Raw genomic sequence first — 17,137 nt, 5'->3', positions numbered from 1 at the left:
TATACCGACACAAGGCTGACGTATTTGAGAGACTATATTTTAACAAGCTCCCCCAGAAAGCAGGTGCTGTTTATTCTCTGCTGTGGAAAATCTTCTTAAACTCCTATGTTTATTACAGTGTTGTTACAGATTAAAATATGTTTGAGCCGATAGTTTAACTTCCCAGAGTTTACAGTATAAAATAACAAAATCATTACTAAAAAGCTGTTCCCCAAATTCTTGAACGAATTGCCTCAGTTTTGCACTGTCTTAAACACTTACCTTTAGGCATGTTAAAATGACCTTGTAATACTGATGGTGCTATCTCATATCAAGGAGTGAAGGGGAGGTTAGTTCAGTTGTCCTTGCTTTTCCAGAAAATAAAAATCCTAGTACTGTGACCATTCAGGTAAGAGGGAGATTTACTCGGCCCAAGCCAAGCTACATTTTTTAAAAATACTGTTGTTTCACTCTCTCGGTTGAGCTCATTAGGAATTTCCAGTAAGCCTCCATTGTGCAGTCCTTTACTGGTACGTGCTAAGAAGAGACTAAAGCTGAGAAATAGTCCTTCCATTGAAAGTCACCACCTACCTGTTGCAGTAGTAATATATTAAAGTGTGCCACAGAAACTCCTGTACTAGTAATACGAAATTCTATGGAAAGTGGAGAAAAAAAGAAAAAAAAAAGCCTTTATATAGAATTAAGCAGAATTAAGATCAGTGTTTCAATTTTAATGCAGAATAAATATTTCACAATTTCCTTCAGATGACTTGCACGTGTTTTTATGTACGTAGTGTTGAAATGAAGCTCTTTGAACAAATTTGACTTCATAGAAATCGACACCTTGATAATGACCTGACAAAATTTTTCATATTTATCACTGTAGTTGGTATCATCCCAGGTAATTCTGATTTGTTGTACCTCTGGGATTATGTAAAACAATTTCCCTATGAAAACCGAAGTATTGCATTTGAACATAAAACTTGTTACTTTCATTACCATTGCATGTGTGATATCTCAAAGGCTTACATAACTTGCATATAATCAATTCTAGAATTTCCTTAGCTAAAGACGTTTTAATTACAAGAGCAGTTTTTGTGACTAATGGTGGGAAAATGCTCATAGTTTGCATGTTAATCCTGTCTTATTGATATGAAATTGTTAAATAATGTAGACAAACAAGTTTTGTAATTCTTTTTCACCTGTTTACATAAAACATTCGTCATACTTGTGAGACTTTCACTTTATTGATTATTGATTAAATTAAAATTGTACACTTGCATAGATAGAATTCATATAAACGGTGTAGGAAAAAAGTTTCATGTAAGCCCTACTTGTGCAAACTTCTTGTTTAGGCAGAATAATTTACCCTTTTGTAAAGTCCTTAGCTATGTAAAAGTACAGGTGGTTTATCCCAATCATTAAGCTTTTATTAGTAGTCCTACTCCATTAAATCATTTAATCTGCACTTTCCTTCTTCCCTATTAATAGAGCCTTCAAGATTGTTTCACCTACATCAAACCAGTGTTCTGCATTATGTATTCCTAATACCACAGTATTGCTTTCACATTTTTGGTAGTTGTTTCATAACCATCATAAATACCGTATAATCTCGAATACCACCTGCACATTTTTTCGAAAATATCTCTTCCGAAATTGGGTGCGAGTCTTATTTAAAATTTTTGGAAATGTATCTTTCTGAATGCGCGTAAATCGGGCTACACCGCCAGCGCGGCTTGGCAACAATGCTCTCTCCGCTCTCAGTATACGCTACTACCGCGCTTGGCGTCAGTCTCACGCACGTTCTCGGAGTATCAACATTAATTCCGAAAAGAGTTTGCGATCTTTTACTGCGAGTGGAAAACGGAAAGTAGTTTGGGAAGCCGAAATTATTGGAAATCGTGACGCCGGTAGGAAATACGATATTGATGAGTCGTGTGTTCGCGATTGGATTTGTCAGCTGTAGGCATTAGAGATCGCAAAGGAACTTGTCGGATATCGTTCTGGAAATGCTTGTTTGATGTGTGTTAGTAAAGATTGTAAATAATTTTGTCTTCACTTTTTTAAAAAATTTTGTTTTTTCAAAATAAGGATGCCGGTCTTATTCGATGGCGGGTGGTATTCGAGATTATACGGTAATTTTTGAGTCTTTGATTTTCTAATACTGTTGCGTTCATTTGAGAACATTTGCGTAGTGGAACCTTATATTTTGTGCTTCCATTGTGTAGTTTACTAATTGTGCCAATTAGTATGGCTTTCCAGTTCATGGAAAGCATTTTTAGGTTTAAACTTTTATTATTTTCTGTATAGTTTTTGTATAGTTGGTTGCTAGGGGGCTAGCTAACATGTCGAGTCAGTTATGTACTGTATACTTGTACTGATTCCAGTTTCTCTCTGTTGTAGGGGATGGAGTGGCATCGGCCTCAGAATTTTTACCAGGTCCGATATACAACTTGGCTCAAACAGGACCACTGGTTGCAGGTAAGCTGCATCTCATTCCTGAGATCCTAAATTAAGGTATATATGGTTTTTAACAAATTAACTGTACATTTTTAAAGTAACAGCTTTTTAGTTTGACTAGTGCTCAGTCTTCCCATGGTTTGCGTGTTAATAGCAATAGTATCGTACGATATAAACTTCATAATGATCTGTATTGACAAACATTCCCATTAATAAGAAATTAAAATGAAGGTCCACCTATTCAATACCATTTAATATGTCATATCACTGTAGATCATTTAAACCATTCTAGATTAATACCAAGGGGGAATGTCTCACACATGACAAAATTCGACTAGTGGACTTTGAAATTCACTAATAATAATGTTTTGGAATGGAAGATTTTTTGTCTCTTTTGAAAAGTAATTTTTAATATGTACATAATATTTTTCAAATGTTAATTTGATTGTATTTGCACTATATATTGTCAATTTTAGTCCATGGTTTAAGATGATCCTTAATGGGGTTGAAACCGTTCCCATTATAAAGTGATTTGACATCATATTAAATGTATTGAATAGTTGGACCTCCCCTTTAATTTTCTCATTAATGTTAATAGCAATAGGGTTAACACATTGGAGACGGCCATATAAGAACTTTAACGGTTAGGTAAAGTGATGGTTGTAAAAACTGTTGGAATAGTTAGAAAGGCCTGACTTTCATCTTAACAAAAATGTTTTAATTGTAATAGTACATCGGTTTATTTTTTATATATTTATGAACATGGTATGTTTTACAAGTAAAAACATTTTTTTCCTGATGTTGCTATGGATACCAGTCAGGTTAATATTTTAAAATTTTGCAAATATTGAGAACAAATCAACTAAATTATACTACCGATATATACATAGTCTAGTCTACGAGGGCATTTGGCATGGGTATCATTGTTTACAAGGAGTAATTAGCTTTAGTATGGTAAGCCTTGAAACAATATGGCATACACAAACCAATATCACAAATGCTGCAGAACCATCGTGGTTCCCTCCTAATTCTCTTTCCATTATTCTTTTGCCCTTTGAACATACTTTACAGTACATAGATGCATACTGCTTTCCTGTGGTGGGTGGAATTCTTTCAGCAAAATGCCTCCCAGTCAGTCGCGCAGCAGAATTTGTGATATTACTCACGCTGGGTACTGGATTGTCAGTGCCTCCCATTTCCACGAACTTATTTGCTAATTCAATCATAAAGCCCTCTAAATGTGCTTTCTTTGGATTTGACCGTGTATTTGAAGTTTACTTTTTTCCACCATTTCAGTTGCTTACATTGGAATGGATAATAACTAAGGAACTGATCCCCATGATCAACTCCAGTTTTATTTTTATTGTAATCTAATACAGCTAATACTACATCAGGCTTTTCTTTGTTTATGTTTCCTCCCTTACATTTTACCTGAACACTTGTCATTTTTGCCCCGGTGTCTTGATGAAAGACAATAAATATTCCTTGTGTCTTGCCACTTGAGTGCAAGTAAATGTTGTTTACATCTGAATAACACTTCACCCTTTCTCAATTTAATTGCTTTAAATATTGTCGATAGGTTTTTCCAATTTTTTTTCTTCCGAACAGTGTCAACTGCCATTGTTTTTCTGCTCCACAAATGATGAAACAGTGGGACACTGGTAAAGAATCTATCCATATAAATAGTGTGACCCTTGTTGAAATAAGGACCACATAACCGATTTATTAGTTCCTGAACCGTGTTATTTGTTCCCCCAGCCTACCCTGTATAAATTTCGCAGTTGCAAACGTAACCAGGTTCTGCATCACTGACAATGTAAAACTTGATTCCATATTTGTTTGGCTTCATTCTTTATGTAAACACGGAACCCTTCTTGGCCTCGGAAAGGACATACGACTGTCAAATTTTCAGTTGTATAGAAATTTTCTTTACATTTTCTAATAAAATGGTCATATGTCGGTCTAATCTTATGCAGGGGATCATGGTTGGGTTGACCCTTTTGAACATAGGTTCAATTGTCATTCAAGCGTAAAAATGGCAAAATCGCTCCAAATCTATCCCTAGATAGGAGTCATCTTGGGAAAGGAGCTTGAAGAATCGGCGATTTTGCCCAATAATCTGTCAACTTTGGCTTCTCAAACAAACACATGTGAATGATTATTGCAGAGAAGTGATAAATCTCCCTCAATGTAACTGTAGTCCAGGAGCCAAAGAGAGATCTTTGCTTTATCTGTTCACTGCTATTTCTTTTCTTTTTTATTGCATCGCTTGCATAATGATTTGCTTCTGATTTTATGCCCTTAAAAATATCTACGTTCAGATAATTTCTAAAACATTCCCATGCATCACTGCTATTATCCACTGGAATTCTGACTCCACTTTTTTTCTTGAAATACTGGTAATTGAGGAAGATTATCAATAGATGACCATCCGTCATAAATAGCTGGTCTCTGAACTGCACGCTTCCTCCCTTTATTTTGATGCTTTTCCTGCAGTTCGTAACATGACGACGGGCTAGTATCGGGTTGCTGCAGGTTGTCATCTGTACACTGGAAACAACCCAAATCATTGGAGACCCAGAATAAAACTACCGTATTTAATCGTGTACTAGACCCCTTTTTTTTTCCCATTTTTACAGCCAAAAATAGTAAAGGAGAGCCCAATAAGTGATAACCTCAAAATTTTGTGCAGCAAACACGACATCTAGGTTATAAAGAGCTATAAATTGTACGTGTAAACATTCTATACGTACTATTATTTAACAAACTTGGAATGTATTTAAGTTATACTGGCTATTTCCTTTGATAGGCAGTATTTCTAAACGTTAAAAGACCATAAATGGTGAACATGACTTTTAGGCCTATGGTACATAAAAGTCCGTTTTAGATACTCCTATTACGTCATTGTCATTTGTCACATCTCATTAATTCCTCTGGTGTGGCTGACGTCAGGAAGGGCATACAGCCGTAAAAAGTCGCTACAGAGATTCGTCTCGCTTCATACTTGATCCCATAGAAGAAAGGGATAAAGGTATCGTGTTATATAATTAAATATTGATACAAAAGAACTTAATGACCAGTCATTTGTCTCTGTCAGTTCAGCAGTAGGCCTAGCACAGTAAACCTGATCACTGCTTTCATTTGAATTATCGCCTTGTGCCGCCACCTTCCCTGCCTTGCTACCGGCTTGTCAGCATTCTAAGTGACGTCATCTTCACTGCTATATCTCGCCAGTCGCGTCAGCCATGCTTCATTCTCTTTGAGCCATGCACTGCAATCAAGAGCATACGAGGTCCCGTCTTTTTTAACCTTTTAAAAATAATTTCGTTCCCAGCTATAGAGTCTTATTTTTAAGTACGTTTCATGCTTCTTCTCTTCATTTATCACATCAGGATTTGTGTAAACAGCTATCCATGAGATAACAGACCACATTGTTTAGGTTAGGTATTTTATCGCCCTGATAGTGCCAAAAAATTCGACGGAAAAATAGAAATAAACAACATGAAAATATACCGCATTTATGGATATCTACAGGTGTAGCGGTAATGCGTTTTATGATCATAATGTTTAATTTCATACGTTCGTTGTCTCTTTTTTTATTAAAGCATACCCTAGTATGTTTTGTTTGGCGTCTCCGAAAATCGTTTAAAGTACGTTTGGACATAAAATTATTATTGTTGTTGTTGTTGTTATTATTATTATTATTATTATTATTATTATTATTATTATTATTATTATTATTATTATTATTATTATTTGTTAGGTACCTTGGCGAGTAAAACAATAGTTTTAATTGGATAGCTTTTATCACGTTTTAAATTTACTTCTCTCCAAATATATACCTATATTGGCCCGAGTTACGAGATATTAAACGGCCACTTTGTTAATGATGTCGCCTGCTGTATACATAGCAACAACCGCGAATATTTCTCAACTAAAGTAAACTCGTGTCCTCATCTTGAGGTGGTACAGCTCTTTTTAGACACACCCCCAGTGGAGGGGAGTTACATGTACCGCTTTTACCGCATATCAACTTTCCTGCCATTCGTAAATCTCCGGCAGTACGGTACTGGGAATCGAAGTCAGACTCCAGAAAACAGCAACTAATTGAGCTAACCATTATGCTAGTGGACATTATTAACTACAAAACACAGACATGTAGCATGACGGATTCATTCTTGCAATGCGCGGGTTGGACACGAAGCTAGGCCTATTCATCTATTTGTGCGACGTCATCAGAGCTGCAGTAGACCTACACTACAGAGGCGGACATTTCTTAGTTACGAAACACAGAGGTACCGCATGGATTCGATGCGTTTTCATTGCGTAGGTCGTATGGACAAAACTATTCACATATTTGTGCAATGTCATCAGAGCTGCAATAAGACTTGTACCCGCATCGAAGCAAAATTGTCGTCGTTCTTTGACGAATTATGTGGTGGGGGGGTCTTACAGGCAAGATTTATTTTTTTCATTTTCTTCGTTTTGAAATGCCAGGTGTGGTCTAATACGCGAGGGGGTCTAATACACGAGTAAATACGGTATATTACAGAACGCACTTTATACCATTTTGAAATGAGCTAAATAATAAGTGTACTTGCCTGAAGCGTCAGAATCATCATGGTCACTTTGTATGAAATCGTCACCTTTGTCCTCCATTTCAGAACCCGAGTCTTCCATAAGAACATCCAATATGGATTCATCGTCTAAATTTTGTGCGCTTGAATTAGACATAATAGCCACAAGAATGACACAAATAAGTCATGCTCCCAAAACACACTCTCTTCCTGTCGGTATGCACGTACTTTTCAGCTCATTTCACAGCTGAGAGTGAGCATTGATGCAGCCACAGGCTATGTCGGAACGCAGCTGTGTTATCAATGCTTTGATAGAAGAGCTCTTGACTTCAGCTCATAACTAGTAAAACTGTATGCTCACTAGAAGCATCAGACAGTATCCTGGTGAAGTAAGAGCTTGCTGCAACAGCGGCTTCTCTTCCTAGCCACAGTGAAAACATACGCTCGTAGATTCTCCGAGCGCTGTCAGTAGCAATGAAATCACGCGCCCGTAGAAACTACGGGCGGCATCCCCAATGTGTTAAATCAAGACCATTCGAAACTTGTTTGTTTCCTGTTATACATGTGTATTGCACAATTTCTTCGAGACAGCTAGTGAACTGTATTGTCTTCTGCATTAAGGTGTGTACGTTTGAAATGTTATTGCATATATTATTTTACCAATGCTTATTTCATTGTTCTATTCATTATTGGCTGGAGGTGTCTTGTTTTTTTTTTTTTTTTCCAAGTGTCCACGCCTCTTTAATCTTTACCTTTCTATTCTGTCCTGTGTAAGTTCCTTCTTCAGCTTCGTCACCATAGAGACTGAAGGACTGTATGCACAGGAGAGATTTTTATTTTGAACAGTTATCTTCTTCCTCCTGTACTCTTAACATGCAGAATCACAGTCTCATGTTCTTGTATCCATTTTTGTTGCCCTGCAACATCATCTTTTAAAAAATAAAATGCAACCGCTTACGATGAACAATTTTGTCATACATTTGCTATTAACGTTGAACCACAGAAATTGCACTATTTCTTCACTCAGAAATTTAAAGGAAAATGAAATTTTTATATGTAGTGTAATAATTTGAATGCTTTTTTTTGACTTTACATCGATTTTGCACAGACAGAGGCAGAAAGGTTATAAAAGGTGTATATTTCCAGCGTGCACTAATGAGTCACATTCTACCCGAAACAAATTTTAATTAATTATAAATAATTATTTATCCATGTGCCAAAGGCCCCTAAGACTGGGAAGAAATTAGTTTTGGTGTACCGAAGTTGTTATTGAAAGGTTGTAGTAGCCACTTTTTTGTTTATTTTACTAAAGTTTTTCATTTGCTCTGTGCGAATGTCGAGGCCAGCTGCTTTATCACTGTTTGTACATTCTTATGGACTTCCCGAGATCTGTTAAATTGCAGACACAGGGAGGGTCTCTTGTTTCATTCTCGTAGTCTCTTTGGATTTTGGACTTCTAGATGTGCTCCTTGACTTTGCTGTTCAACACCAGTTTTGAGCTATTTGATTGAGAGTTATGTTAGTATGGATTTTTTTATTGGGAGTTCCATTGTTTAATCTCTTCAAGGTCTCAAAGTGCCTTTTTTCTTCTTTTTTTTTCTTTTTTTCCCCCTGAGACTTGTCAAAGTTCGGTTATTGTTCGTGCCCATCTCTCTTGTTTTCCTTTTGCAAGGGCAGGGTTAATTTACAACCTAGTTGAATGGTTTCAGTCCCAAATGGTTATCTTTGTCCATATTACTAGTCTTTTTAAAGTAGAAGGCTGAATTGGCTGGTTCTTATATTGAAGATACTGTGCTGGTTGAAAACTCCACTGTTAGTATCTCCATGTTACCATCTTCAATTCACTCAGTGGACAAGACTGTGATATATGGGCTAATAAGAATGACACTTATATATTGCTCATAAGATCTTTCAGTAACTAGTATCATTCCTGGAATTGCTGGTAATGTCTGCTGTTTGCTTCTGTGTGTTTCCTGGATACAGAACACATCACACTTGGGCGATTCCTTCAGTGTTAATCGAGACTATAGTTAGCTGTGGTCCATAAAAGGACCGATTCATTGTATCACGTTCCATTATAATGCAGACTGAAAATGCTTCTGGAATGCTCGTATTCAGTTCGGTACTGGAGTTTGATTTCAAGTGCCTATGTAGGTCCACCATGGGCAGGTATCAGGTTCGCCCCCAGCCACCATATATTACACTGTTATAATTATGAAAAGAATATATTAATATCTTACAGTTTTATACTTACGGGAATAATGTAAAAATACGTAATATAATGTGTAAACAGGTTTGAATAAAAACTCTTTGTGACATGTTGCATGGAAAGGGACCCAAATTGGCAATCGAAATTTTATAGCAGAGCTCAACAGAAGTGTCTGGGATGTAAAAACTGGATTTTGTGTTTTGACTTCTTGTACTACATATAGGTCTTCTTAAGTTACACAGCAGTTTGTTGTTAAGAAAACTTTATACAATTGGTAAGAAAATAAGTGTAAAATACATTTTTTGTAATAGCATTGGTTGATAATTAATATCTTCTGAAGTTTTGTAATGCTCTGTATCTTATGTCAATTATGGAACCTTAAAAATCTCAAAAAGGAAAAATCTGATTTTAGGTCCCTTTCCGCACAACAGGTCACACATTAAAGGCATCTGTAAACACTGCTTTGCACTTTGTTTTACTCATAACATGTTTTAGAATAGCAGGTCCACGGTTTCATCTTTATCATGTCTTGATTGTTTTAAGAAACTTCTTTGAGTTGCTTTTCACTTAAATCTTGGACAGAAAAACAAAAAAACAAAAAAACAAAACCAAGAATTCTGTCCGCCATTTGTTTGTAGTCTGGATCCTTTGTGTTGCCAAAAAAGTTTTTGACTACATCCTGGAGTGCTTTCCATGTCGATCATTCTGCTGCGGCAAAATAATGTCTTCAAAATTGGCATCTGAAAGGAGTTTCCTGATGTCCTGGACTGTGGTCTACAGGTGGTCATCACACTAATGGAATTCGCAATGGTAGCGCTGTTTGTTCATCTTTCTCCCTGTGCCATAACTCCTCTTACACGGCTCCTGCAAGCTTTTATGTGCTGCCCATGGCTTTTGTTGGTCTCCCAGTTTGATGCCAAAGAATGTTTGGTGGGCCTTTCTCACAAACTATTTTGTAGGCACAAAACTTCCACATACATAGCAGATTGTATGTGGATGGTTCTTGCAGCCACAACATGACATGTTAATATATATATATATATAAAAAATAAGAGTTTTGTCTGTACATTGCTCAGAATTTAAGGAGAATGGTATTTCTGTATCGGACGAGTCTAAAGTAACAGGGAAATGCACTTTATAATTTTCCGTCATTTCAGTCTGTCTGTATGTAGGTACTTAGGTGCATGACAAGTAAGCAGCTGAAGAGAATTTAATGAAAATCGGTATGTAAAGTCAGGCAGTGAGCCTCTTCAATCTAGGCTATAACTAATTTTATTCAAGCCGGATGAAATGGTAGTTTTGAGGAAGGTCCCTAAAATTTAATTTGTAAGTACCTACCTATGTTATTGGTCCTATTGAAAAGTACTACATAACAAAAGTTGTAGAGAGTACAATTTTCGATCATCTTTGTTTTATTCAGTTCAACTGTACCAACTGTGGTAAGAGTGGTATTTACAGTTGGAAGAAAACTAAATGTGAAAGCCTATAATGTCGAAAGATTATAAATTTTATCAACAATAACATTACATGGACCATCGTCTGTTACGTTCTTTGTCTCTTATTCTGTCACTCGTCTCCGATAGATGGGATTATTGCTGCGTATCGAATGTAATAGCCTACCTGAATATTAGTGTGCAATAGCCATGGAGTTATATAACTTTCCTTCTTTAGCATGCCTTTCCTCTGGTTCATAAGTTTTCTGATACTACTGATACGTAACACACTGGTTCATTATAGTATTCCAGCAATTCGATCCCTACTCTCATGCGCTGAATTGAATGAGCAGTATGCAAACTTAATAGAATACGGCAGAGGAGTGATCTTGGCTTTCTGCGGCCTGGTTATTCCAGCTCTGGCACTTTGGACGGTTAGATCGGCAGCATGGTACTGTTCATTGAAAGTGGGGAAATGTGTGGGTTTTCATTTAATCGAGTATTTCATGTGATAGCATTGCTTTTAAGCACGACATAACTACTGACGTCATTGTAATTACCTATGTTGATTTCATTTGGGAAAACTACTAAGTCAGTCTTTCTGAGGATGTAAAAAGCCAGTTGGAGACTGATTGTCTGCCATAATAATGAAAATTCTCCAAATTGATTGTAAGTGATTGCAGGCAAGAAGGCCTCCCATTACAATGAAAATTCCCTAACCCAGTTTTCACGTGAGAAAGGACGTTTGGTGACTTCCCCGTCGTATTTCTGGGGTAGTGGTAAGAGCTATGCAACTTAATACAGTCTTTCCCAGGACTTGTATACTACCTAACCTAGAATTCTGTATACAGAGTAGAATTCTGTAGCAAGGTACGGGTACTTCAGCTAGCTAGTTCAATAAAAATATTTAAAATATTAACACAGCATGTAACTCGCATGTAGGCCATTTACGAGGACAAAAATCTTGTTTGACTAGCAAGCAAAGAATAACTCAGACTGAAGGACACAATGTGCTGCAATAGATCAGCTCCATGTAGAAATAAAAATTTTAAGATCATCGGTTAAAAAGACAAGAAGAGATAGAATTCAAAATATTAAAATCAGAGAAGAGCTAAATATAGAACCGTTACTACAAAACATACAGAAATCATGACTTAGATGGTTCGGACATGTAAAAAGAATGGGAAAGGAACGGGTAGCAAGAAGGGAATTGGAAAGAGAAGTTACAGGAAAGAGACCAGTTGGAAGACCGAGAAGAAGGTGGATGGATCAGATTTGGAAGGACATTAGAGAAGCTGGATTGGATGTGGTGGAAGTAATGGAGCAGGAAAAGTGGAAGGACAGAAAGGAGTGGAGGAGGCTTGTTAACCACACCCAGGCAACTGGAGTGGTACATTGATGATGATGTAAGAATTGTATAAGTAATGTTTGGATCATTATTTTTGTGTTAGTATTTACTCATTGTTTCTTTATATTGTATGATATTACTGAGTACACAAATCTATAGTTACATTCAACAATCAGTCCTACATTATGAAGTCTTATAATGAAAATGCTGATCAATAATTGAGAAAGGCACCAATTATGTTGCAGACCCTTGCTGACTGCTGTTGGAGTGACACGTGATTTATCATAGACTCGTTTCATTGCATCTGTTGTGTGAATTTTGCTTTGTGTGTGATACAATGAAGTGACAAAGGCCAAAAACAGTTAAACCACGATTACTTGCATGGTGAGCATGGCACTCACCTCCGTAGTATATTGCTTGTGGTTGGAGTATTAAGTCATCTCTACTGTTGAAACTCCATATACCTTTCAATCAAATGGTTAGGAAGGGGAGGTGGCAGTTATTTCTATTATCTTTGAAGGAAAAAAAAAAAAAAAAAAAAAAAAAAAGAAGAAGAAAGAGGAAGAAATTGGATGATGCACTGAAAATTAGAATATAAATGTGATTACTAAATTGTAAGTGAAGCACTATTTCTTTGGTTCACTCAAAACTGGGAAAAGGGCCTGGCAATATCTGGTTCCATTCTGCAAGAAAAGGTGGTGTATTTCCAGAAGAAGTTTAATGAAGGGGACCGTAATTTTGTTGCCTGTGCTGGGTGGCCTGATCGGTGGAAAAAATGGTACGGTATTAGTCAGCTTAATATCTGTGGAGAAAAACGGTCAGCTAAATCCGATGAGGTTGTGAAATTTAAAAAGGAATTTCAAGAAATAATTCTTGCTGAAGGATTAACTGGTGATCAGATTTTAATTTTGATGAGACTGGGCTAAATTTTAGGATGCTGCCATCAAAATCTCTCGCAGCCCAAGCTGGATGTCTGTACCTAGCTAGCGTAGTAAGGAATGAGTTAATGTTCTTGCCTGTAGTAATGTTACTGGGATCTTAAAAGCAAAATTGCTTATGATCGGTAAAGCAGAGAAGCCTAGGACACTTAAAAACATTTTTGTTAATGCTCTTTCAGTCCATTACACAAATTAGAAGGCTGCCTGGATGTCTGCTGACTTCTTTAAAGATTTTTTTTTTTACACAGTTTTTTCCAGATGTAGAAACATTTCTAGCTTCAAACAATCTCCCTAGAAAAGCTCTTCTACTGGACAATGCTCCATCACGCCCAAATGAAGAGCAACTTAGAAGTGGCGACATCAAAGTCATGTTCCTCCCTTCTAACGTGATGTAATTACGCCATCCAGTGGACCAAGGTGTGCTGGAAACATTGAAGAGGAAATATTGGCGGGAGCTCCTTTGATCCCTGATACAGGAAATGGACAGTGGCACCCTGCACAAATAATCACAGGCATGCGAAGGAACGAAACATACACTTACATGTATTCTTTAAAGCCACTGGCCTAAATGAATGGTGACCGAAGTAATCAAGACATTATAGAAAGCTGTCTTTCTCAGCTTCGAAGGTTCGGGAGATTTTATGACCATCATCTTCCGACAGCTGTGACGCAAAAGGTGAAATCATTGCTTCTTAGCCTCAATGCTTCCGAGGAGGTAAGAAATTCCAACTGTTCTCCGGAAGATTATGAAACATTACGTCCAAATATGTTACATGCTACTGAAGAACTTGAACAAAACTTAGATATTGTGTGCCAGTCTAAGACCAGCGTTGAGCCCACACCATCCTATTCTTTACCGGAGGATGAGCAAGGGTTGGTTAAAGCCCTTGAAGAGCTAGTAAAACACCTCAAGGAGAGTCGCGAAACCAAGGATTGTGTTGAGCTGCTTGAAGACTTCAATGGTTATATAGCTTTTAGGGTAAAGAAGAACCACCTTGATATAGAGAGCAATTATGGAGAGAAAACAGGTCAACTTACAAGGGGCAGAAATTAGATTTCAAAAACGTCTAGAGAGAGTTTGATGCAGCCTACAGAGTGATGGTACACCATGGTAGTGTTAATGGAAAACAAGTTCAAATTTTACCACGGGAAAGAACTGAAAGTGGGTTCTAACATCATCGCAAACCTTACGGATATCCTGAAGAAGAAATTCTCCGGAATTTATGAGCTTACGAGTTGCTTTGTGAGAAGCCGTTCTTTTATTCAAATGGATGCTTTAAACAAACGTATGGCATTCAAGAGACGGGGTTTCAGTTAATGCAATATCGATGAACAAAGAAGAAAAGTAAAGAAATTCCACTGGTGCTGTAAATGTGTTTGATATATATATATCAATCAAACACTTTTATTCTTTGTGTATAACATACCTGTTATTTTTTACGAAAGGCAATTTATTATGTTGTATATGAAACCATTGCTAAGAATGTTAATATACAGGCTCATTGATTTATATAGCCTATCTAATGTTAACGTGGAATTTATCAGTTCCTGGCACTTGGAGGAGAACATTTACTGCATACCTGCCAGCTTTCCTGATGTAGGCGGGAGACTCCCGAATTTCGACAGTTTTTCCCGCCTTCCGATTATTCTATTATTTCTCCCGATTTTAGCTTATATTTTGGTGAACTTTAAACATTTGTTTTCAAATCCCGCCATTTCAGTTTTTTTTACACCAGTGGCCGGAAGTCCTTCGCTCTGGCCGCTTTCAAACAAAATATCGACGTTTATTAATGCGAGAAATGTGCGCGAATGTGCAATGTTTTTTGAAACCTGTATATAGCGACGCATATATCGATTGTCAATCTCCCGTTCTCGCGTGCTATGTTCGTGTTCATTTGCAGTTCACATCAGTCTAGTCTATTCTAGAGACTAGTCACTAGACATGGAGTCTTTTTTAGTAATTTAGTGACAGAATTTCAATCATAATGACTAGTTAATTTTTGTGGAGATTTTAGTGGCCATTTGGAGACAATTCTGACTAATTTTAATTTATCTGAATATAAATAAAATTAGAGCTTTGTCTGTACATTGCTCAGAATTTAAAAATAATTATATTTATGTACCGGTCTTGACCACAGTAACAAGGGGAAATGCACGTTTTAAGTTTCCATAATATCTGTCTATGTATGTATGTATGCTCATCACAAGAAAATGGCTGAAGAGAAGTCGGGGAATAAGTCGCTTCAATCTAGACCATAAATAATTTTACTCATGCTGAGCGAAAGGGTAGTTTAGGGGAAGGCCCAAAATTTAATTCTCAAATATTTGTTATTATTAGCCCTATCAATAAATACTACATCAATTTCCTATCATTTATGTCTTATACATTTTTACCGTACCGGCTATAACAGAGATATTCGTGAATTTGTATTTTTAACCGAGCTCGATGGCTGCAGTCGATTAAGTGTGGCCACTATCCAATATTCGGGAGATAGTGATTTCGAACCACACTGTCGGCAGCCCTGAAGACTGTATTCCGTGGTTTCCCGTTTTCACGCCAGGCAAATGCTGGGGCTGTACCTTAATTAAGGCCATGGCCACTTTCTTCTCACTCCTAGTCTTTTCCTGTCCCATCATCACCATAGGACCTATCTATGTAGGTGCAACGTAAAGATTTTGGATTTTTGTTGCAAAGTCATATCAGCACCGAGGTATGAGAAAATGGGTGAACAGAATTTACTGAAAATCGGTATGTAAAGTCGGGAAATAAGGAACTATAGTCTACGCTGTAAATAATTTTATCCACCCTGTTCGAAATGGTAGTTTAGAGGAAGCTGCCAAAAATTTAATTTTTAACTACCTGTCTTATTGGTCATATCGAAAAGTACTACATAACAGAAGTTATAGAGAATACAATTTCCTATTATTTATATCTTATTCAGTTTTACCGTACCAACTATAATAATATTGGTGGTGATGCCGATAAAATTGTGAAGAATGAGAAAAAAGTCGTGAAGGAACAATCGCTTGAATAACAACACAAGACGGAGTCATGAAGGACTTTACGTTAGATGCTCTAATATCACAAATCGGAAGAAAACTAAATGTGAAGGCCTGCAATGCAGGGAGCTTTCAAAAAATTGATCAACAATAACATTACATTGACCATTGTTTATTGTGATGTGCTTTGTGTATTCTGCTGCCATTTGTCTCTTGATAGCCAGGCTGAGTGCCTCAGACGGTTAAGGCGCTGGGCTTCTAACCCCAACTTGGCAGGTTCGATCCTTGCTCAGTCCGGTGGTATTTGAAGGTGCTCAAATATGACAGCCTCGTGTCGGTGGATTTACTGGTACGTAAAAGAACTCCTGCGGGGCTAAATTCCGGCACCTCGGCGTGTCCGAATACCGTAAAAGTAGTTAGTGGGACGTAAAGCAAATATTATTATTATTATTATTATTATTATTATTATAATATCTGATAGATGGGATTAATGCTGTGTAGGTGCGTGTTCACCGGGCGAGTTGGCTGTGCGGTTAGGAGCGTGCAGCTGTGAGCTCGCATCTGGGAGATAGTGGGTTCGAATTGCCCTGTCGGTAGCCCTGAAGATGGTTTTCCGTGGTTTCCCATTTTCACACCAGGCAAAATGCTGGGGGCTGTACCATAATTAAGGCCACGGCCGCTTCCTTCCTATTCCTAGGCCTTTCCTGTCCCATCGTAGCCATAAGACTTATCTGTGTCCGTTCAATGTAAAGCAAATTGAAAAGAAAAAAAAGAAGAAGAAAAAATGCGTATCTCTCTTCTTTAGCATGCCATGCCTCTTGTTCATAAATTTTCTGATATTGGTACGTAACACACTGGATCATCATAGTATTCGAGCTATTCGAACCCTAATCTGAGGCAGTGAATTGAATGAACACTGTGCACACTTAAATGGAATAAGTACACAGGAGTGTTTGCAGCTGTCTGCAGCATGCTCATTCTAGCTCTGAAACTTTGAACTGTTAGATCGACACTGTAGTACTTTTCACTAAAAATGTGAAAATGTGCTGTTTTTCATTTTATCGAATATTTCATATGAAGCATTGCTTTTAATTGCGACATTCATACTGACGTCATTGTAATGACCTGTGTTGACTTCAACTGGGAAAACTATCAGGATCGTTTTTCTGAGAATTCTGTAGCGAAGCACGGGT

The 17,137-nt window shown here is 37.2% G+C and overlaps 1 protein-coding gene across 2 annotated transcripts in view; it reads left to right on the top strand.

Annotated features, from left to right (window-relative positions):
- The window catches only part of hfp (Poly(U)-binding-splicing factor hfp), a 579,337-nt gene that overhangs the window by 141,837 nt on the left and 420,363 nt on the right, over positions 1-17,137 (top strand). For both annotated transcript variants that reach the window (XM_067159786.2, XM_067159787.2), the window contains exon 3: positions 2,383-2,460. In XM_067159786.2, coding sequence (XP_067015887.1) covers positions 2,383-2,460 — 78 coding nt within the window. The remainder of the gene's footprint in view (positions 1-2,382; positions 2,461-17,137) is intronic.

This window comes from Anabrus simplex, chromosome 1 (assembly GCF_040414725.1).
Source record: "Anabrus simplex isolate iqAnaSimp1 chromosome 1, ASM4041472v1, whole genome shotgun sequence".
Taxonomy (NCBI): Eukaryota; Metazoa; Arthropoda; class Insecta; order Orthoptera; family Tettigoniidae; genus Anabrus; species Anabrus simplex.
The sequence above is the reverse complement of the archived record's forward strand: the minus strand, read 5'-3'. Positions and strand labels throughout refer to the sequence as shown.